We start from the raw sequence: 23,138 nt of genomic DNA on the forward strand, positions 1-23,138 counted from the left end.
TGGAAAAGGAAGGATAATAAGGGCTGTGTCAGTGACAAACCTCCAAACCAGGAAAGAAAGTTCAATTTTTATCAATCCTGATGAAAAGGTCATCCTTCTCATTTTGAGGGAATTACTGGAAAACAGACGCAAAGATTAACATTACTCTGAGCCACTGTTCTTATTTCCTATTTATGCACACGTTAAAATTATATTTATACACAATTATTTTATATATTGTTTAATTAAAAATATGTTATATGTTACATTGTAATTGAGCAAATTTATAGATGCCAGTATCATGCTAAATCTAGACTCTAGCCCGCGCCGTTAGATCTGAAAACTCACCAGTGTGTAAGTCCTTTAGTTCAAGTGCACAACTTGAGGGAGAAAACTGGACTATTTAGACAGTGCCTCTCTTAGCCAAACAGGCTTCTCAAATACATCCATCTGAGCAGTGTTGAGGGGGGTGGAGAGCTTTGTTCCCAAAAAATGGTGGCCTACATATTCAATTGAGAGGATTATACTCTTTTGTTGTAGACATTTTTACTCAAAAAAGGGCTAAACATTTAGGTTTTTACTCAAAATGACAGTTCATGTGCCATTTAATTATTATTGTTATTTAATAATTTGGTGTCATCTGAGGCAACCAATTTTAGCTATGTAGTCTTTCTTTTTACATAATAAAATAATTTAAACTTGAATGATTATTTCATGTGCATTTATTTAGTATGTAACCGGTCCTGCTCGATTCCCTCCGAGCAGGATTTCAACCAGCATCTCTGGTATGGGACGCGGGCGCGCTAACAAGGAGGCTAAAGGCCAAAACATACAAGTATGTAAAACACGCAAGTATGTGAACGCAGACACCTTGCTACACAAGCTCGATTTCACACATCGTTGTGAAATGTGTCAGAGCTTAATTCATAACACAATGCAAGTATGCGTTGCATTCTTAGCGTTGCCACAAGGGGCGCTAGAGCGAATTTTCTTCTTTCAAACAACAACTGTCTTTGTGGACTCGGGCAGCAATTTGAGTTTAATCTTTTCTAAAAATATATACGGCATTTTGTCCCCAGTCCATTCGAACTAACTTGTTTTTTATCCATGTCTCTCCCCTCCTCATCTATCGACCCATCTACCACATAACTGATAGCTGTTTTGAATTAATGGAACTCTTCAGGAACTTGGTTTCGAACAGTTTGAAAAGCACCTTATTTTCATCCTGCCTCCGTATACAGCCTCCGAAGGCAGCATTTTCCTGGTTTTGGATGTAGCACTGGTTTCATGGTCATGCCTAAAAAATCTATTGCCCTCTTGTGGTCTGAGGTTTGTAACCGCCAGAGCAACACAAGAGCGCACATAATGTATGTACAAAGGGACCATGTGTTGGCAATGTATTGGCCAATTGCTCGCATCTGCATTTGCAGACTATGTTTCGGCCTTAAAGGCTACAGCCTTTAGCGTAGCGTTTAGCTAGTGTGCCTCTTGAAGCGAGGGGAGATAGATTTACACACTGCACAGCTATCTACCAGCTGGCTACTTTTACAAGTACATAAATGTACTTTGTTTTACACTTTGCATTGGGGTACTGATCACCCTGTATGGGGGTTATTTTTGTGATAATGTCCTGCCAACTGCACATTATATTACACAATATGCTGCTCATATTTAGTTTTAAGAACCATCAAAACCTTGCACTGTCTGGTGAACTAAAATGAAATTAGATGAATTAAGATTAAAAAAGAAAAAAAATCCATACATATTTCAAAGTAATGCTAAGTAAATTCAGTTCTGTACAGTAGATGGTTTTATAATGTTATCCTGTGTAAGTTAATGATTAACAATTATGTTGAGAATGTTTTGATAGTTTGCCCAAAACAGGGAGGGAGCTGGACAATTTCAAAACTTGCCTTGTTTTTGCTTAACCTTTATCGAACCAATGTAACCATAAAAATTGAAAATAACAAAAGTTCACACTAGCAATTTTTCAAAAACTTTGTACAGTCCAGCCAATATTGTCATGTAACGCTCTGCCCGGTCTTGCCTTTCCCGGGATGAGGTCACGTGCGTTGGTGACAGTCAGTCACAGTCATAGGCAGCATTTCATTGGCCGAGAGTGTCCCAATAAGCCCCTCCCATGGGCCGTCCTCAGCAACGTCACGCCTAATCAGCTGTTCATTTTCCACAACAATAACAAAGGGAGCAGTTGAGACCTCGGAGAAGAAACGAAAAAGAACCGACTGCGAAACTCCGAACTAAAGGGTCCACAAACGTGTACTTTCTTCTGAGAAGAATTATATTAATATATTTTTGTATTTCGTACGACAAGTAATCTACCTCAAACACTTGAAGTGATCTGTTTTTGTTCTTGAAGTCGTCAACCCTCTTCCTGTTTACATTTTATATTTTTTTACCGCAGGTGAGTTAAACGTTCTTTGTTCATCGACGGACACTACTTTGTTCTGATACGTTATGAAAACGTTTCTGCAACATTTCAGAAAAATTATAAGAAATACACAGTGCTACTGAGTGCTTTCAAAAGTGAATTTGTGGTCAAAAGTTACATTTTTTAAAACAAGAAAACAAATGTATTCTAATCCGTCTTTCGTGGAATTAGGCTATTGTATGCACAACTCATCCGAGTCTGCAAGCGATGTGATATATGTTCATTGTTTGATTCTGCAATGTGAGCATGTTTGGATATTACGGATTAAGCTTTGTTCAGCCGTGCCAGTTGAGCGTTTGCAGTCCGCCCTATCGATTGGTGTAGGGTTACATTCATCCCTCCTCCACAGTGCTGTCTCTTTGGGTGCGGGTCAAGAAAACATCATATATGGCTTGACTGTCCAAATACAGGTTTTAAATATTTTCGCACCTGTGTAATTATACATATAACTGCATATGTTGCTCAGAATGCATTACAGCTGCTGCATGTGTTGTGCAATTCATGTGCTATTACTTTTCTCACTGTGTTGAATTTGGGTCATCATTAAAATACCTTAAAAGTAGTCCATACAACACTAAGATGTTGTTTGGCCCCAGAAAGTTTGGAACTACTGTTATGATGTCTTTATACTGAACCTTTAATAATGCATATTCGTATTTGTCCTTTATGAAGCTTGACCGCTCCTGCTCACTATGTACTTTTATCCTATGGATTAGATCTGCTTAAAATATCTATTTTTATGTTCCAAGAAAAACTAACAGCATATGGGTACATTTTAATTTTTTAGGTGAACGACTCCTTTAACTGGTGGCTAATTTTTCTGAGCACAGACCTGACAAGGACATACTCAAAATAAAACGGTCTCTTAAAAAATAAGACGATTTAGGAGATGCTGTACAAAATTCAGAATTAAAGACATAAATATATTATTTAGAAAATCTTAAATTTATTGTTGATTATTACCTAATAATATTTGCACTAAAAATATATTCTACTAGTTTGTCCTTGTTACAACCTAAAAACTCAATGGAAGCCTCAAGTCACAGTTTTAATCTGATGGCAATAACTCTCTACTTTGTGTTTTATTGATTATTTTCTTAGACAATGTTATGTGAATTTTCTAAACATGCCAGATTACAACATTCATTCAATTCCTTTACAATGTACACACATTCACGCTTTATCTTAAGCCTGACATGCTCTGTTAATGTTTTCACATTCACAATTATGAATGACATATAAATCACGTACTGTAAATTACATATTTTCGATTTGAAATGGGAAATTTTGCCAAATGGTGAATAGTTTACTTTTGGTTGGTACAACATTTTAATCCTAAAACAGTGGCCTGAACTGCTTGTTTTTGCAAGCAGCTGTAATAATCCATGAGTTTTTCCGCTTATCTTCTGAAACTTTAGTCCTGCGACTCCTGCCTTCATTGATTTGATCTCAGATGACATTGAAGAGTGGTGTTAGACTACTGAGCACACAAAAAATTGGCCATATCTAATTATTGGAGGGGACTTGTCCCCCTCAAAGTATATTGCAGTTATGGCCCTGGATTGAAGTACAGTCTCTTTAATGGTATGCACTGTAGAAAGCTCCTAGATAACATCACATTTTTACAACTCATGTTTTCTCATTAGTTTTTATTATTATAATTTATTTGATATTTGATTTTACTGAAAATCTTTGGAACAGGTTTGTCAGCTGAACGGTCAACACCAAAGTAACCCTTTAAGACTACTTTCCCTCATAGCCTTATTTTTGTATCTGTCAAAATAAATTAATATGAGATACTCTGAATAAGGTCTATAAGGGGTGTTCCTGTTTTTATGAGTATTACTTGTCTTGTTTACTATGCAGAAGTAGCTATGTTAATGAGGTGTGTTGTTTTGCTGCATTCCATTTAAGCCAGCTTTCATACTGTTTTTCTCCATACTTCTTCATAGAATGTTGTTCTGAACTTATTCAGCAATTATAGACATTCAGTTCGCCACAATATATGCCAATAAACATTGAAATATGTTGTTGCGCCTTTTATGTCACTCCCTCTATAGGCTGATGTTACGTAATAACCCGTTCAAATAGTGTGAAAGTGTGAACGATTCCAATATTTTCAGCTTTAATTCTGTTATTATTTTCTTGATGGATCCATTGCTGTTTCATACACTTACATATCTAGTGCAGCGTAATGTGCATTTTGTATTTGCATTTTTGTTTCAATTGTATACCTTGTTTGATGCATAGTATCAATGCCTTGAAAATGGATTTCACGCAATGCACTGTATGTTCTGTACACACCAGGCCAATTCTGCCATGTTTTTAGATCTGAGTACCACTCACCAATACAATGCATGGATTGCATAGAGATTTTGATTAAATACAGATTTGTTGTTTGCATCTTACAAAATTTATTTTGAGAGAATCTGCTAAAATGTTGGTAAAAATGTGTGTGTGTGTGCAGATAATCCTCTTTTTGGGGTTCAAAAGGGATACTTACTGTATGAATGTGACCCCACCATCTTAACAGTCAAAGAAAGCACTCTGCCATGACAGTATGCAGGTGGAAGGGAGTATGAATTGGTTGCTGTAAAGGGATTAATGGAAAGGAGGCGGCGAGAACTGGCTTGATAATATAAATAATATTTTCATTATAAATTAACCAAAAAGACACATACACACAAAGGTGTCGGACAGCTGTCCGTAAATCTCTCTCTCTGTCGCACTGCCATCTTCGGTCAGCCTTTATCCCTCTCGAGGGCTAATTAGCCTGATTAGGGGCCAGGTGTGCAGAATCATGACCCTGCCCTCCACTCTGCCATAGTTGCCTTGTCTCATGATGCACAGGGGTGAAGAACAGCTTGTAGTCACTGCTGTCTTTCTTTGTTGTCACAAGCAAAACAGCGGATAAGGGTACCCTCATTAGTCATACTCCTGAACGAGTCCGGGTGTATCTGTGCATAGATCAGTTTTCATAGGCATAAGCTTCTTGTGAAGTGGACAGGTGACAACCAAGACAATTTACATTGCTTTGTTGTGGCTGATCTGTTCTCATAAATATCTGTCTGTCTTTTATGAGCATGGACCTGTAATTTAAGGCTGATCACAACAGAACATGAGACGCTCATGACATGTAAATAATTGTGTTATGTACATGAAGAAATTATGTTCTGTACATGGAGGCTGCTTCCTTTATCTGTGTAATGTATAATTTCATTGAGTAACCATTTTGGGGTAAAAGTGAGTGTCTTTGTCTACAAGAGTATTGGATAAAATTAGGTGTTTGTTCCTTTGTTTAAGTCATAGACACTGATTCAGTGTTCTTCTCTTGTGTCCTCCAGGGCCTTTGTTTTTGCACAATCAAAAAGAGCTATGTCTGAACTTCCTCAGGTGTTCCTCAGCTGAGAAGGAGTGACTAATGCTCCTCAGCACCTTTACCAAGATCTCAGTGAGCAGCTCTCGCAGCTGATGACCAAAGATCCCGGTTCTCGCCCACTGCCAGCAGGACTGTCCAGCCTTGCACCTCTGCCCAGGACACCATCATGTTCCAGAGGTTTACCAGCATCTTGTTTGGAGACTCCCTGGAGGAGGGCAGTCGATGCCCTGCAGATCCAGACTTCAACGAGAAGGAGGAAGATGATGAATGGATCCTGGTTGATTATCTAGGTGAATATAGATCAGGGGTCCCCAAACTTTTTTCTATGAGGGCCACATCATTTTTCCTTTCTATAATGGAGGGCCATAGTCTAACAGAAAATGGCATGGGCCGGAGAGATTTATTGTGGAGATTTTATTATGATTTTAAATGGATTTACAGTATTATGCCTCCTAATGCTAGATTAATTTATTATTTATGCACCATAAATATCAAGTGATATATAGCCTGTTAAAAGAGCATTATTACTATCGTAATGACATTTTTTCATATTCATTGCTATTGAAATCAAATTATTTACTTACTCATGTGTATTAGGCTAATCAGTGTGAACTATGTCCCCTTGACGCGCCAACCATACTAGGAGCTCCGTCAGTCGTGATGCTGGCCAGCTTAGACCAGTCTAGATCCAACTCTTCTATCGTTTGGCACACTTTACCAAAAATATCCTCCCCTGTCGTAGTACCTTTGAGACTTTTTAGGGCTGCCAGCTCCTCAGACACTTCAAAGTTTGAGCTAACTCCACGAAGAAAAATGAGCAGCTGTGCCGTGTCCTGCACGTCATTACTTTCATCCAGCGCTAATGCAAAAAAATCTAATTCTTTCACTTTTTCCTTCAGCTGGGCATATTATACCCCATTTCTTCAATTCGTCTGGTGATTGTACTTGCGGACAGACTCACCGCATTTAAGACATCTTTCTTATCGGGGCACACCTCCTCCGCAACAGCATTAATACATTTCTTTACGAACTCACCATCACTGAATGGCCTACAGCAGGTTGCAATCAGTTTAGCTACCTGAAAGCTAGCTCGAATGGATGACTGGTTCAACTGGGTTTGCCATACAAGCGTATTTTGCTGAGCAGATAGTCCACTTTTTAGCTTCGACACTTTGTCTGCTCTCATTTGGCCTTGTAAACTCGCATACTTGTCTCTGTGGCGGGTTTCATAGTGTCGGCGCAGATTGTATTCTTTGAACACGGAGACTGTTTCTTGACAGATGAGGCAAACAGCCATTTCTTTGCATTGAACAAAAAAATAATCACTTGTCCACTTTTGGTTAAATACCCTGCATTCTGAATCAACTTTTCTCTTTCCCAACCGTTTGGCCATTTTGTTGTCACTTTAAATTTTCTTGCTGGATCGCGTGCACCCGCTCGATCACGATGGAACGTTAACCCGGGTGAATCTAACAAATAATTTGGCTACTTTAATAATTATAACTAAGGGAAATTTTATTTTGAAAACCAATATGTATTATCAAACACAAATATATGATTAAAACATATTTAAAATTAAATTGGAAAAATATTTCTCTGCATGGCATTGTTCAGAGGGCCGGTCCAAATGTGGGGGCGGGCCGTATTCGGCCCGCGGGCCGTAGTTTGGGGACCCCTGATATAGATGATCACATTTTCACATTCCGTTTCTCTGAATCTAAGCATGGTTAAGCTCAATCAACAACATTTGTGGCATAATTTTGATTGCCACAAAATAAAAAAATGAATTCATTATTTAATTGTTTATTAAATAAAAAAATTGCAGTTACAGTAAGGCACTTACAATGGAAGTTAATGGGGCCAGTCCATAAACGCTTACATACACACTGATTTAAAATTCTGCCCATTAGACATAAACATTATACATGTTAACATGATTTTAGTGTGATAAAACATTTAGTTATCTTATCTGTACAAAGTTACAGGTATATCCAATGTTACAAATTTGTTGTTATGACAACAAAACCCTGTAATCCCGGTTACAGATACAATTCAACAGATACAATTAGTAAGGGATTTTATCACACATAAATCATGTTAACATGTAAAATGTTTATGTTTTATGGGCATATATTTGAAACTGTGTGTAGTTTATTGCCCCAGTCCCCTTCATTGAAAGTGCCTTAATTGAATTGTGATGTATGCTTTTGTTTTGTTTTTATGAAGGAAAGACTAATACAACATTTTTTTTAGGTAATCAACATTATGCCCAAAATGCTGTTGATTGAGCTTAATTTGTATTGAATCTGTACAATGTTTTTTTTATAAAACCATCAGTCACAGGCCAGATCGTAGTCTAAGAGACCCGATTCAGTTCATAACACAATTTTGAAAAAAATGTTGCTATATTTTGATATTTAATATCTTTGATCAGTGAACTGAAATATGGATCTCAATCTATGTCAGGGTTGCGATCAATGAACAGGCTTAGGGGCTGTTCACACAGGATGTATTCTTGTATTCGTCTGCACTAAATTTACACAATACACTTTCACTAGTCTTTATTTCTTCAGTGTCTCACACCACGAATGCTTTGATTTAAGATAGTGTGTCAAGTTAAAAGAGGGCAAACTTTTAAAAGGAGCCCCTCTGCACTTTATCTAACAGTTTTCAACACAAAAACGCACCCTGTGGGAATGGCCCCTTAGTCTGTATCAGGATAACTGACCTAATAAGCATTTTATCTAATGACAAACCCCCAGAACAGAGTTCTGCAGAATTGGAAAGTCATTCACAAAATTCTACACATTCCCCAGGCCTTGTTAATTTAATAAATATTTTGGCTGATTTCGCACATTCTAATTTGATTATGGTTTCAGATACCGATAAGAGTGTAGTAGTCACATTTTTACAATTTTAAAAACATTCCACAGAATTCTTTAAATTTTGCCCCATGATCAGCATAAGAAATCCTTAACAGTTTCAGTCTGTGCCTGAAAAAGACATATTATGTCTGAGATGTCCCTAGCTAACCTCATCTGATTCAGTTGACATGGTCTACTGGAGCCAAATTTCAGACACAAGGTTGATTCTGTAACCCTTGGCACAGAAGCAATGCCCTTATTAGATGCCTTCGTATGCTACCTGCCCAAATAGAGGCCTTGCTGTCTGTACAGTCCCTTCTCATATTGTGTATGTGTGTGAATATTTCAGCTGCAAGGGAATCTGGTTGGCCCAGTTCCCCTCTGATAAGTGAAGCGCTGATCGTGCATTGGCAACACAGCTTTTAGCTTGCCAGACAAAACTGTTTGCAGTGGGGTCTGCAGTAAAAACAGGACAGATTGAGTTACATCTAACTGCACATAGCATGGGAAGGCCTTGAACATGGAGCAATTACAAACATTAATTATTGCCTGAAGGCTGAGGTGGACAACAGGGGAGTGGAGAGACACGTCACTTGTTTTGTATTTTAGCTCGACAGGAATATCCAGCATGATACAACAGCGGTTGCTGCCCAAGATGGTGAGAGGATTAGAGGTTAACTGACTTCACAAGGACATTGGAGAGTGCCTATAAGAGGGTTAAGAGCCTTCTTAACCAGCTGAGTTGAGAAGAAGTTGGATGTAATTTGGCAGTAGCATACAAAACTGCAGATAAACGGTGTGGCACTGTACAATGGATGTTCTGTGTATAACATCAGTGATATGGGTGTGGTACTTGTTTAGTGACTAATCAGTCCTGTATTGTATTTAGTGTAGATATACAGCTATTGTCATAGTTTTTACTGTAAGTAGCATTCGTCACATGAACGGCATGTAATCAGAGGCTCCTGCAGTGTTCATGCTTGCTTAATTCAAGGTAGGGATTGTTCAATCACACTGCACCATAGAGGCAAGGGAACGCATAGCACTGTGGGGCTCTGTCCAAAAAGCCAGCTGTTTACAGCATTTGGTTTGCTTCCAGGAGCCACAAAGAGTCCAAATAAAGATGAACTGTGGACAAAAATATTTACTCTTTAGGTATATCTGGGAGCATGACTCATTCTTAATAGAACCAGTGATACTTTCAATGAATTATTTTCCCTTTTATTCAACTTCACATGGTTTATTGATCGAAGGTATTGATTATTCGGTTCATTCTGTGTTCAGATGTTTTTAGTATCAACCAGGGATGATTTTGAATAATTACGGTTCTCTTTTATTCACCTTCATATTATTTTGTCTGTCAAACAATTCTTCTGTTAATTCTATGTTGGTTTAACTAGATTTTTACATTTTCTTTATAAAATGTTAGTAGTGCTTACCTGTGTAAAACTCACCACCGCGTAAAGGTATTGTGGGTGGTTTTCAGGGTATTGCTATATGGTATTGTGGTTGCTGTGGTGTTCAGGGTGGTTGCTAGGTGGTTTCTCAGTGGCAAAAGTCAAAATAGCCCACCCCATATGTCTTTATGATATTCAGGTTGTTATGGCTCAGGTTGCAGATAAAAAATTAAAAAAAGGATTGAAGGGGAATAGTCAATCATATTTTCAAGAAAGCACTCCCTGTTTGAATAAGGTGTAGAGTTAGAATTGGGTTATAGTTTATTCGACCATCCCAGTAGCGCTTTGCTGCTGAATATTACTGATTTGTCTTTCCTCATGAATTTGAATGACTTTTCTCCTGCCTTTTTTTTTCGGTTTTCCACACCTTTTATCTTCTGCATAAATTGCTTTGAAAAGTGATAGCAATAAACCTCAATAAGCTGCATGGTTTTAGGCACCATTCATGTCCGTAAAACATACAGTTTGGAACGAGCTACGCATAGAAGCTTAATACATAGAGTTAGCTGTTTGCTCGAATTCCTAAACCTAAGAATGAGCAATTGTAACAGCGATGCTTGCTTCAGCAAACACAACTAATTATTCTTGACTATTATAGGAAATTATAATGATTATTTGCTCGCAGTATTATCAAACTGTAGTAACTGTCTTTCTCTCTGTCCATGTAGCGAAGGCCTGCTCCAGTGCATGTGGAGAGGATTTTGTGGCTGTGAGCTCTGACGATGTCGCTCCCCTGGACTCTCCTGTGCGCTACTCCTCCTGCTCATCTCTGGACTCTGCGGCGGATATTGACGGCAAGGACAACAGCTTCCTGTGTCTGGAGGCAACATATGGGCTGGAAGAGAGCTGGTTTATCACGCCTCCACCTTGTTTCATGGCTGGGGGCAGAGCGCCAGTTCTGCTGGAGACCAGTCCTCTGGAGAACCTACTGATCGAGCACCCCAGCATGTCTGTGTACGCTGTTCACAGCCCCCTTCAATGGCCTGCTAAGGACGGCACCCGTGAGTCATCAATTTTAAGGTAAAGACTGATTCCCCTAAAGAGATAGTTCACCAAAATGAACATTTTGTCATCCAAACCCATATTATTTTCTTTTTTCTGTGGAACACCAAAGGAGAAGCAGATTGTTTGGGACTGACAGCCTCAGTCACTGTTGTCTTTCAATTAATCTTTTTTTCATACAATGAAAGTGAATGATGATTGACACATCCATGAAAGAAAGAAATTAATTTGTATTTTGGGTGAACTATCGCTTTAATTTTAGAGTACAATAAACCATACCCGATATGTCTTATTTTCTAATATTCGTTCAGTTCAGAGTTTTGTTAAAGCAGCTCTGTTTCTTTTGTTTTATGACTTATTAGTTTATTCAGTTGAATGGTGGGAATCCCTGCAATTGAACCACTGGATATGTTGCCCCTATGTTGTTTATTTGCCCATGCACTTATAAAGCTCTACTGAATTTCTTCTATGTACAAGCTCAATTTTAGGAGTTTGGAAGGGGTACTACTACAATACTGTAATGGCAATATGATTTTGATGGTTTTATCTCAATGTATCATGATGTTGCATTGTGTGAAGAGGTTTAAATTTCAGGGATTCCCTATCATTAGACAACAGATCTATCCCTGTGAACACCAAAATAATGGCTTCAAATGAATTATTTTGATTGCCCAGCCAAATGTGGATTTTAAAATAGTCTCATTCTATTTTCTCTGAATGTGAGCATAGTCAAAACATGTATGTGACAGGACAGATCATTGTCTAAGACGCCAAAGGGATAGATCACCCAAAAATGAAATTCTCTTATCATTTACTCACCTTCATGCCATATCAGACGTGTATAACTTTTAGAAGAATATTTCAGTTGTTTAGGTCCATACAATGCAAGTAAATGGGTGCCAACATTTTTAAACTCCAAAAGCACATAAAGGCTGCATAAAAGTAGTACATAAGACTCCAGTGGTTAAATCTATATCTTCTGAAGCATGATGATAGGTGTGGGTGAGAAACAGTTCAATTTACTGCAATTCCTTTTTTAACTATTACTCTCCACTTTCACTATTACTTTTAAATTCTTCTTCTTTTGTTTTTGGTTATCTGCATTTTGGAGCTTAAAAATTTTGACACCCACACCACTTGCATTGTACGGACATACAGAGCTGAAATGTTATTCTAAAAATCTTTGTTTTTGTTCTGCTGAAGAAAGAAAGTCATTCACATCTGGGAGGGCATGAAGGTGTTAATGATGAGAGAATTTTCATTTTTGGGTGAACTACCCCTTTAAATCAGTTTTAGCTAAATGTATACAGTAGTTTCTCAAGTTTTTCCTTTGCAGGATGGTATAATAAATAATGATGAAGTATAAACAAACTGAAAAAAAGTGGTTACTTTTTTCTAAAAAAAAAATGTAGTAGTATTTCTGAATCCTCTGTATTCATGAAGCAGTAAGTGAGAAATACCTGGATAACCTACAATTTCCGATTCTGAAACCAGAGTAGATTGTTTTTGTACAGTAGTTGTTGTTATTATGTCAAATTCCAGTCAAGGGTCAATACCCACATCCCCAGAAGAAGTATGCCTGAAACCTATTCATACTACTCGCATGAATACCTAAAGAACGTACTGTTTTACCGCTCGAGAAGTGCATCCTTCAGCAAATACAGTACATACTGTGATGGCAGTGACGAATTCTCAGTGCTAGCAAAGCCTTCTCTGTTGGCCTAACATGCCAAATAAATAAATATTTTTCATCCTTTCATTCTCAATCATGTCTTTTTAATCGCTTTCCACTCTTAATAAATCTACATACAAATAGAGAAAAACAAAAAGTTTATCCAGTCAGAATTTATGCCTTGATGCTTACAAGTAAACTGTGACGACTGTTTCATGAATCGCATGCCGGAAGCCAAGCTCATTAGCAGAAGCAGCTTGTGAGTCTGAGCTCCACCCCTTCAGACTTTCCACAGAATCCCTCAACAGTGCAAATGAATGAGCAACTAAAGTCAGATTGCCATATTCATCAGCCAATCAGATTGATTTATTTGTTCTTGGTAGGTGTGATCTTTAGGATATGTCACAGTTGAGGCCTTCTAGCTGGCCTTGAGTGATGCAATCAAGCTTTAAGTGATGTATGTAATTCAAGAGCGAAAAGCACAACATCTTGCTGATGAGTCGGCTGTCACTGCTGGTATTGTCATTGAGAAAGAGATCCATATGGATTTAAAAACCTGAGATGTTCTGTATGATCATGCGATTTGATTAATTGAACTGGAAAAGAGATATAAAAGTATGTGATAAAAATCACTTTATCAAGTAATATTGATAAATTAGTTAGTTTCCACATTACAGGATATTAAAGCTTGCATTAAAGCAACGTCAATTTTCAAGATAAAAAAAAAACATGATCATGCCTGGTAATGTGCATGTAAAATGGCTAGAAATAGCATTTTAGCTAAGCGTAAAGTTGATATTTTATACAAGGTTTATTTCCATTTCTTCTGCTCCAAACTTACTTCAAAATGACTTCTCTGTCTGTTTGTATGAATGTATCACATCATAAGAAAGTGTTTCACCTCTGTTCAAATGCACTTTGGATCGCCAAAATATTAAATTAAACAAATGACAATAAAATGCAAAGAAGTCTCATCCGTTATCAAAATAATTTTTTTATGTAACTGTTTTCTAATTACCAATTATTTTAAATGTAACTGTAGTGGAATACATTTCACAGTTACAGTTACTTATATTTTGAATTTTAAATACGTAACCCTGTTACATATATTCCGTTACCCCCAAACTTGTCTTTATCACAATTCCAGTAGATCAGAAGTTTTCATACACTAAATTAACTGTGCCTTTAAGCAGCTTTGAAAATTCCAGAAAATTATTTCAAGCCTTTAGATAATTAGCCAATTAGCTTCTGATAGGAGGTGTACCTGTGGATGTATTTTAAGGCCTACCTTCAAAGTGCTTCTTTGCTTGACATCATGGGAAAATCAAAAGCAAAATTAGCTTTTTCAAAAATTGTGGACCTCCACAAATCTGGTTCAACCATGGGAGCAATTTCCAAATGCCTGAAGGAACCACATTCATCTGTACAAACAATAGTCCATTGGACCGCACAGGCATCATACTGCTCAGGAAATAGATGCATTCTGTCTCCTAGAGATGGACGTAGTTTGCTGAGAAAAGTGCAAATCATTCCCAGAACAACAGCAAAGGACCTTATGAAGATGCTGGATGAAACAGCTAGACCAGTATCTATATCCACAGTAAAACCAGTCCTATATCATCATAACCTGAAAGGCTGCTCTACAAGGAAGAGGCCAATGCTCCAAAACTGCCATTAAAAGAATCCAGACTACAGTTTGCAAGTACACATGGGGACAAAGATCGTACTTTTTGGAGAAATTGTCTCTGGTCCAATGAAACAAAAATTGAACTGTTTGGCCATAATGACCATCGTTATGTTTGGAGGAAAAAGAGTGAGGCTTGCAAGCTGAAGAACACCATCTCAACTGTGAAGCATGGGGGTGGCAGCATCATTTTGTGAAGGTGCTTTGCTTCAGGAGGGACTGGTGCACTTCACAAAATAGATGTCATCATGAGGAAGGAATATTATGTGGAATTTCAAGCAACATCAGCCAGAAAGTTAAAACTTGTTCACAAATGGGTCTTCCAAATGGACAATGACCCCAAGCATACCTCCAAAGTTGTGGCAAAATGGCTTAAGGACAACAAAGTCAAGGTAATGGAGTGGCCATCACAAAGCCCTGACCTTAATCCATTAGAAAATTTGTGGGCAGAACTGAAAAAGCATGTGCGAGCAAGGAGGCCTACAAAACTGACTCAGTTACACCAGTTCTGTCTGGAGGAATGGGACAAAATTCCAGCATCTTATTGTGAGAAGCTTGTGCAAAGGCTACCCAGAAAGTTTGAACCAAGTTAAAGAATTTGAAGGCAATGCTCCCAAATATTAACAAAGTGTATGCAAACTTCTGGCCCACTGGGAATGTAATGAAAGAAATAAAAGCTGAACTATATCATTTTCTCTACTATTATTTGGGCATTTCACATTCTTAAAATAAAGTAGTGATCCTAACTGACCTAAGACAGGGAATGTTTTCTATGATTAAATATCAGGAATTGTAAAAAATGATTTTAAATGTATTTAGCTTAGGTGGCTTTTAAATTTCTGACTTCAACTGTATGTACTGCTTTTACAAGATAATTATTGTTGAGTAGTGATTGACATATTCTGTTCTGTATGGTTTTTCAGATCTGAAGTTCAGCGCAGGCCAAGTCACCCCTCTGGCTGCTATGCAGCCGCCATCGTCGCTGCCCACGCAGGCTTCGTGGAGCAGACAAAGAGCGGCCGACTGGCCCAACACATCCGTGACCATGTGGAGCGTCAGCAACTGTCCCGCAACGGCCTCCGTCGCCTCAACCTGCTGCGCAATGGCAGAGCCAGACAGGCCAAAGCCACTGGAGGCTACCTTCACCAGCCGGGACAGAGACAGTACAACTACTGAGGCAGCCCTCATTGCACTCCCCCATCCTACCCTGTACGCAGCTCCCTCTCCACCTCCACACTGGGAGAAGTAGTAATTTCACCAGAAGGATTGGAGTCCTTTAGAATCAATGCCATAGGTCACTTTACTTCACGGCAGGTTCCGCTCCACTTGAATGTGACTGCATGATGTTCTGTCTTATGTTATGTGTCACAAGGGTTGAACTGTGTTCAGTTACCAAGTGTTTGTCTGCCGTCAAAGGCACTTTCCTAAGCAGTGCTCAGGTGTGTTCCGTAGCACGTATTGGCAGCTTGACACATTTGTTGCCTTTTAAGTTCTTTTCGCTGCTTTAGAGACACAGCTTCTTGAAAGCCATACTGAGTTCAATCACATCAATGACTAAATCATCTGCAGCAATTTTCTGGTTAGAAAGGAACCTGCCTGTGATTCTGTAGTTCAGATGCTTTTTTCCTTTTCATTTTTTTCTCTTAAAAAAAAAATAATTGTAAGATATACTAGGTTTATTATCACTAAAAGCTTTGTTTCCATAGTAGGTTTCAAAATATGTAAATATATATATAAAAAACTTCAAAAATATTTTCAAAAGAAAACAATATTGAATATATTACATATCAGTATGAAGTTGATACGAGTGTATGTTATCTGCATAGATATGTACGTAAGCAGCGTTTTTTCCCCCCTACTTTAGTGACTGATTTGATGTATGACTGTGTAGTGATAGTTTTCCAACAGGTGAAAAAGAAACAAACAAACAAAAAAATCAAGTGTTTTAATGTTGTTTTTCATGTTTGCTCTATATCTGCAGTACATGTCTCAGGGTCATCGCTGTTCACCTTTGCTCTTGCAAGAATGCAGATTAATTTCAGAAGATAAATTGTCTAAATTGTGTGAATACTGGAGAACCTCTAACTTTGTCAATGTGTATGTTATCTTGTGGAAATACTTGTAATTCTTGTAAATCTTTAACAAAACATGTGTCTAACAATTTTGAATGGAAGCAAAACACTTGCTCGTCCAAGGACTGTGAAAACGAAATGTATCTTTATTGACAGTTAAAACCTTTGACGACGGAGTGAAACTGTTAGCATTTTAATTCAGAATTTAAGATTTTGTTATATGCCTTTTTTATCATGTTTTTTTTTTTTTTTTTGACAAATTACAAGTTGTATTTGCTGAACGAAATATTTAAAGTAGCAACAATCTTTCTTTGTAGTTTATGTTTCTCATTTTCTATTCCTTTATAGCCTGGTGTTGTACATTTCCGGTGACACTGCCAAGGTAAATGTCTCCCCTTAATGAATGAGTTCAGAAATTCTGACATTCAGCAGAATACATATGCGCAACTCAAGAAAATGTCTACAACTCTGTCAACACAAGCAGTGTGTTATATGTACCTTAGTATGAAAAGTATGAGGACATGCAAAATTTCTTTAAGTGACTCTACTGCCCCTAAGGGTTATCAGACCTTCGCTTCTTTTGCTTGCTGTAGTCTGTCTTCACCAGTATGTTGCATTTTCTGACATTTTCTCTGTGGACAAAGGGAATGGAATGTATGGATCTCTTCATTTTCCACGAGTTATACTGGAGGGGCCCCCTTTCCTTATGAACCTGATATTTGGTATTCATAACAGGGATTTAATTTAGCCTTGAATTGAATTTGGGGATCATGTGCCTTCCAGGTGAACAGTATGACAATGCATCCGGAAAGAACTTGAAATTTGTCCAAAGGGACACAAACAAATGTAACTTACTATGCACAGAGGATTAACTTGTCTCTGTGAGCCACTTGCTCTGTCAACTTTTTACACAAATGTAGCAAATGTTTTATGTGTTTAATGTGTGAAGTATATTTTTCTGTGGCATTGCTAAGGTTTGTTAAGGTTTCTTTATTTTATTTTTTACTGGAATAATACAGCACTTTGCCAAAAGTGTAGGGTTTTAGCATTGTTTATTTATCTTTATCTTGAATGGATGCGTTTTTGGATACATGTCATACACAAACTGTTTTATATGAGTAGTTTAATTTGCAAATAAGTTGTCATTTCATGTCTTGAAACCAGCTATTTGTTAGTATGTATACTCTCTTCTCAATAAATGTTTAATACAAACTAATGTGTTTTGCTGTCTTGAAGTATATAGTCAGCTGAGAAGTGTAATGTGGATATATAGACACTAGACTGGCAGGACTTTGCTTGTTCTGGCATCATACGTTTAATTTATTCTGTAATTTAATCACTTAACCACATTATACTGAAAGACTTCCACTCCATACCAACCTGTAACACAACCCACATAATCTCTCAAGAATCCCGAGCCATGATTAGTTAAAGCCATTTAATCATTGTACCAGTGTAGGTATTAGCCTTGATCGTGTAGATTTGTAACTGTACCCATTTGATTGTACCCTCCTTGTCCTTTACCTCAATGCAGACTGTGGTTAGGCTTTGGGTAAGTAGTTTTGTTTGGTTTTTGTCCTTAGTGAATTAATCTATTAAATGTGGAATTTTAATATGATCTTTAGGAAGCTGTTTATGCACAAAAACAACATACTGAAGATATTGTCATATAGGAGAAATATATAATACTGCATCAAGGAGACATTTATTTACATTTTACAGTTTCATGGTCAACACATTCTGGATGTGATGTACTAGCCTGACTTTATGCTGCCTTCCCCAGGTGAAAAAGACGTACAATTAAGTGTATTAAAAATGTACTTAAATATGTTTTTAGTACAATACAAATATAATGTAATGCATTTTTAATACACTTAATTGTACGTCTTTTTCACCTGGGATTTGCTATTGGAAGTGGCAATTACAAGTACGTTGTGCTCATGTGCTTTGTTGTCAGAAAGAACAGGAAACATGGACGATGCCAGATTCATTCATACATATTTCTTGAGAAACTTTTATTTTGACACAATATATCACTCCGTTAGCTTTTTATTTATTTATTTATTTTTATTTATTTATTTTTAAATCGAATTGTAAAATTTACAACAATATCTGGCTTAGTCAGAATACACAAGAATATCAGTGCTAACAGGAAACAGAGCACGTAAAATTACAAACAACTTTAGGAAAAGGATAGTAAATTAAAGTAAAAAAATAATAATTACAGTAATAATAATAAAAAAAAAACATAAGATAAAGAAACAGTTATAAAATAATAGTTAAGGGGCTTCAATTAATTTTAAGGCATCAATAAAATTAAGGAGTTTCTTTGCTGTTTTCTTGTTCATAAACCACAGGGACTTGTAGTACAATGCAAATTCTCTCTTGAAGACAGTAAATAAAGGCTGTGTTTTTATACATTTACATTTGTGGATGAAAAATTTACCCGAGATAATTAAAGTGTTTAAAAGCATTTCATAGTTTTTGTCTTTCATTGTCATTCCAAATGTGATGTTATCTCTAGTGAAACTGGAGAGAGACTGTAGATAAGGCTCCAGCCAATCATACAAGTCACACCAGAATATGTTACTGTAAGAGCAGAAGAAAAACAAATGATCCGTGGTCCCTATGTTCTCATCACAGAATATACAGTTAGTTAGCTAGAAGTTAAATCTATGTGAGAGGAGGTCTCTTGAAGGATATATATCATTAAATATTTTGAAATGGAGCTCTCTAGCTTTTGGTGGTAAAGGTAACTTTAAGAAATCTGTGCGTAGTTTCTTCAGAGAAGAATGACTGAAGATAAGAGAAGCAGCATTTCGGCTGTATTGCATTGGGTATAAAGTCAGAGTAAAGAGATCACGGAACAATTTGTTCTGCAAAGCCTTACTACAGAACTGGTGACCAGCAATCATCAACGAAGGGAGATGAGGGGGGTTGAACAAATGAGGTAGTGCATTTTTTGTCATCAAAAGGAAGGCAGAAGGGATGCTTTGGATAACCATATTATAATGTTTATGATTGCACTGAAAATTAAATTTTGTACCAAAATCTTCAGAAGATAAAAATTGCCATAATTGTCCAGTAAATTTGTGACAGACCAAATGTTGTTTTCCATCCATTCACTGAAATACAGGGACTTATTTCTAAAGAGAATGAATCTGCAATTCCAGATGGGTACATCATGGGGAGTAAAATTGTGTTTGTACAATAGTTTCCAATATAACAGAACTTGTGAATGAAATGCAGACAATTTTACAGAAAGCTTTGGAACATCAAAATCACAGCGTAAAAGAAAATCAATACCTCCATTTATTTTAAACAGTTCCCTGGAGACACAATACCAGAAGCTACTACTGTTTGCTAGAAAGCATCTTAACCATTTAGTCTTTAAGGTTCCATTTATACAATCAAAGTCTATGGCTTGTAGCCCACCATCTTCATAGTCCTTCACTATAGTGGCTTTTTTCAGATAATGGGGTTTTCTTTTCCAGATGTAATCAAAATGTAATGTATTGATGGTTTTAGCCGCTTTGTTGGAGATAGACAGAGAAAAGGCTAGGGAAATGCAGCTTGAAAGGCTTTCCATTTTGGTTATATAGATGCGACCAAACAGAGAAAGATCTCTATTTAACCATCTGTCTAATCTTGATTTACATTCATCCATTTTGTTCCATACATTTAATGTTTCACTCAACTTAGTATCTTTGGTTATTTGTATACCTAAATATTTGACTGCAGTTTTAATAGGGATACCATATGCTGCCTGAAGGTGGCAGTCATGTATAGATAATAACTCAAATTTTTTCAGGTTCAGTTGTAACCCAGATGCTTTTGAGAATGAGTCTATAGTTATATAGGCTAGATATACTGGGCCAGGGGAGCGGTCAGAAGTCAGACATTGCAACGCCTTTTGTAGCTTATTATACGTAATTTCTGCCTCACATGTATTTTGGAAGTCCTCATTTATTTGGGGAATAAAACCTCTGATTTTATTAAAGAAGGCCTCTGTTGCATCAGCTGAGAAACTAGAAGAATATAAGTTGCTGTAAAAGGAATAAACTTCATTGGTTATAGTTTTAGGATCAGAGCATTCATTTTCATTAATGACCAGTGTTCAGTAGCCTTGGGACCTGCTCAACATTTTTAAGAAATAGAGTGGTGTCATCAGCCAGCTGACTTATAACTATTTGGTTATCAAAGATATTTAACTGTTCAATATCTGAATTTTTGACGAGGATTGATAACATTTCAGCTGCAATTATGAAAAGTGAGGGTTGAGATGGGACAGCCATGTTTAATACCTCTGTTGATAGTGAAGCGAGGCGTAGTTCCACCTGAGAGAGATATTGAGCTGTTGGTGTCCTTATAAAAACATTTTATAGTGTTTCTAAATTTTTCCCCAAAACACAGAGTTCCAGAGCCTTAATGATAAAGGGGTGTTCTAGCGTGTCAAACGCCTTATAAAAATCCAAAAAGAGAATAAAGCCATCGTCCTTTATATGCTCATTGTATTCAAGTAAATCAAGGACAAGGCGAACGTTATTGTGTATTGATCTACCTCTCATAAATCCTGATTGAGTGTCACTTATTATTTGAGGAAGACCCTCTTTAAGACGATTTGAAAATATGTGTGTTAGCAATTTATAATAATTGTTTAAAAGTGTTATCGGTCTCCAATTGTCCAAAATTTTGGGATCTTTGTTTGGTTTTGGAATAAGAACAATTAGGCCTACACCTTGCCTCAATGTCTGTGGAAGAGATCGGTTGTTTAAAGCTTCTTTAAGTGTTTCAAATAAAAGTGCTTTGATATGCTCCCAGAAATAAATAAAAGTTGGCTTTCAGGCCAACTGGGCCAGGGGAGCGGTCAGAAGTCAGACATTGCGACGCCTTTTCTAGCTCATTATACGTAATTTCTGCCTCACATGTATTTTGGAACTCCTCATTTATTTGGGGAATAAAACCTCTGATTTTATTAAAGAAGGCCTCTGTTGCATCAGCTGAGAAACCAGAAGAATATAAGTTGCTGTAAAAGGAATAAACTTCATTGGTTATAGTTTTAGGATCAGAGCATTCATTTTCATTAATGACCAGTGTTCCTATGTTATTTCTTTCCTGGCGAGTTTTTTCTAATCTACAGAAATAAGAAGAGTTTCTTTTGCCTTCCTCGAGCCATTTTGCTCTGGATCTGATGAAGGCCCCATTTGCTTTTCTTGTATAAATATTATCTATTTTGGTTTGTAGTGAAAGTAGTTTCCTTTTGTCAGAATCCGTAAGCGTGGGTTTATTACAACAGAGACTTAGCTCTCTTGTCAAATTGGTCTCCTCTAAAAGGGCAGATTGTTGCAATTGTGTGCTGAAAGAGATTGAAAAGTTTCTTATTCTGAATTTTAAAAATTCCCATTTGGAGCTATAAGACAGAAGGTTGGAGTCTTAAGTAATTTCATAAATTATGTCTTTAACCCCTTGGTTATACGTTTCGGATTGTAACAGGCTGGCATTGAGTTTCCAATAACCCTTGTTTCGTTTATGATTATTACTGGGTTTCAAGGTGAGACTTTCAATACAACTAAATAGACATCATATAATATAAATGGAGCAGACTGTCGTAAAAACGTTGGCGATGACAGGAAGTGACATCAGTTTTCGCACATGAGCAGTACCAATCGTGTTTCCAGTACGGATTGAGTAGTGTGTTGGATTATGGTAGTATAGTGGTTGGGTCTGCAGCTAAGTCTCTTTTAATGAGGCTGGAGGTTATTCAGAATCAGGCTTTAAGAATTTGCTGTGGTGCTTTTAAAACGTCTTCAGTACCTGCCATACAAGTGGAAATGGGAGAACTGCCACTGGAATTAAGAAGGAATCAATTGATGGCAAATTACTGGGCTGGATTGCAGGGCCATAATGACTCGCATCCCACGAAAGCAGTATTGCAGGATTGCTGGGAAAATGGAAGAAAGTTAAAGGAAAACTTTGGTCAGATTGGAAATAATATAGCAAAAGAGTTAGAAGTATTTAATCTTAGAATAAGCCCTACGGTAGTTTTTCCAGAGATTGCCCCTTGGAAGATGACATGGCCTGAAGTAGACTGGTATGTGCTTGAGGAAAAAAGGAAGGGAAAGGAAGAAGTTAATCTGAAAAGTATATTTAATATCAGAGTAGGTGGAAACTATAATGAATTTATGCAGATTTATACGGATGGTGCAAAAAAACCAGAGACGGAAGAAACAGGGTTTGGGGTGGCAATTCCAGGGAAAGAAGTAGAAATGAGTATAAAAACATCTAATAATTTAGGGGTATATTCTGTAGAGATGTTGGCAATTTTAAGTGCTTTGCAATGGGTGGAAAAGGTTAGACAGGAAAAGGTTTTAATATGCTCTGATTCTTTATCAGTCTTGGCAAGTTTAAGGTCATTCCATTCAAAAGCTCGGCAAGATATCCTGTATGAAGTACTTCAATTAAACACAAGATTAAGTCATATGGGATGTCAGGTTAAATTTATGTGGGTTCCAGCACATGTTGGTATTACAGGTAATGAGATGGCAGATAGGCTGGCTAAAAGGGCGCTAACAAAAGGGAA

General features: G+C 37.2%; 1 protein-coding gene across 1 annotated transcript; it reads left to right on the forward strand.

The window, feature by feature from the left end:
- Positions 1-2,177: 2,177 nt before the first annotated feature.
- Positions 2,178-17,764, forward strand: LOC127658244 (tumor protein p53-inducible nuclear protein 1-like). Its single transcript, XM_052147442.1, has 4 exons — positions 2,178-2,401; positions 5,773-6,097; positions 10,797-11,148; positions 15,410-17,764. The coding sequence occupies exons 2-4, from the start codon at positions 5,974-5,976 to the stop codon at positions 15,660-15,662; spliced, it is 729 nt and encodes a 242-aa protein (XP_052003402.1). The 5' UTR covers positions 2,178-2,401; positions 5,773-5,973; the 3' UTR covers positions 15,663-17,764.
- Positions 17,765-23,138: the final 5,374 nt, after the last annotated feature.

This window comes from Xyrauchen texanus, chromosome 17 (genome assembly GCF_025860055.1).
Source record: "Xyrauchen texanus isolate HMW12.3.18 chromosome 17, RBS_HiC_50CHRs, whole genome shotgun sequence".
NCBI lineage: Eukaryota > Metazoa > Chordata > Actinopteri > Cypriniformes > Catostomidae > Xyrauchen > Xyrauchen texanus.

What these genes read in the sequence shown, in the direction of transcription:
- LOC127658244 (XM_052147442.1), top strand. Translation starts at nt 5,974, where the DNA reads ATGTTCCAGAGGTTTACCAGCATCTTGTTTGGAGACTCCCTGGAGGAG. An exon ending in GATCCTGGTTGATTATCTAG is followed by an intron (nt 6,098 to 10,796) that starts GTGAATATAGAT and finishes CTGTCCATGTAG; the next exon opens with CGAAGGCCTGCTCCAGTGCA. An exon ending in CGTGAGTCATCAATTTTAAG is followed by an intron (nt 11,149 to 15,409) that starts GTAAAGACTGAT and finishes ATGGTTTTTCAG; the next exon opens with ATCTGAAGTTCAGCGCAGGC.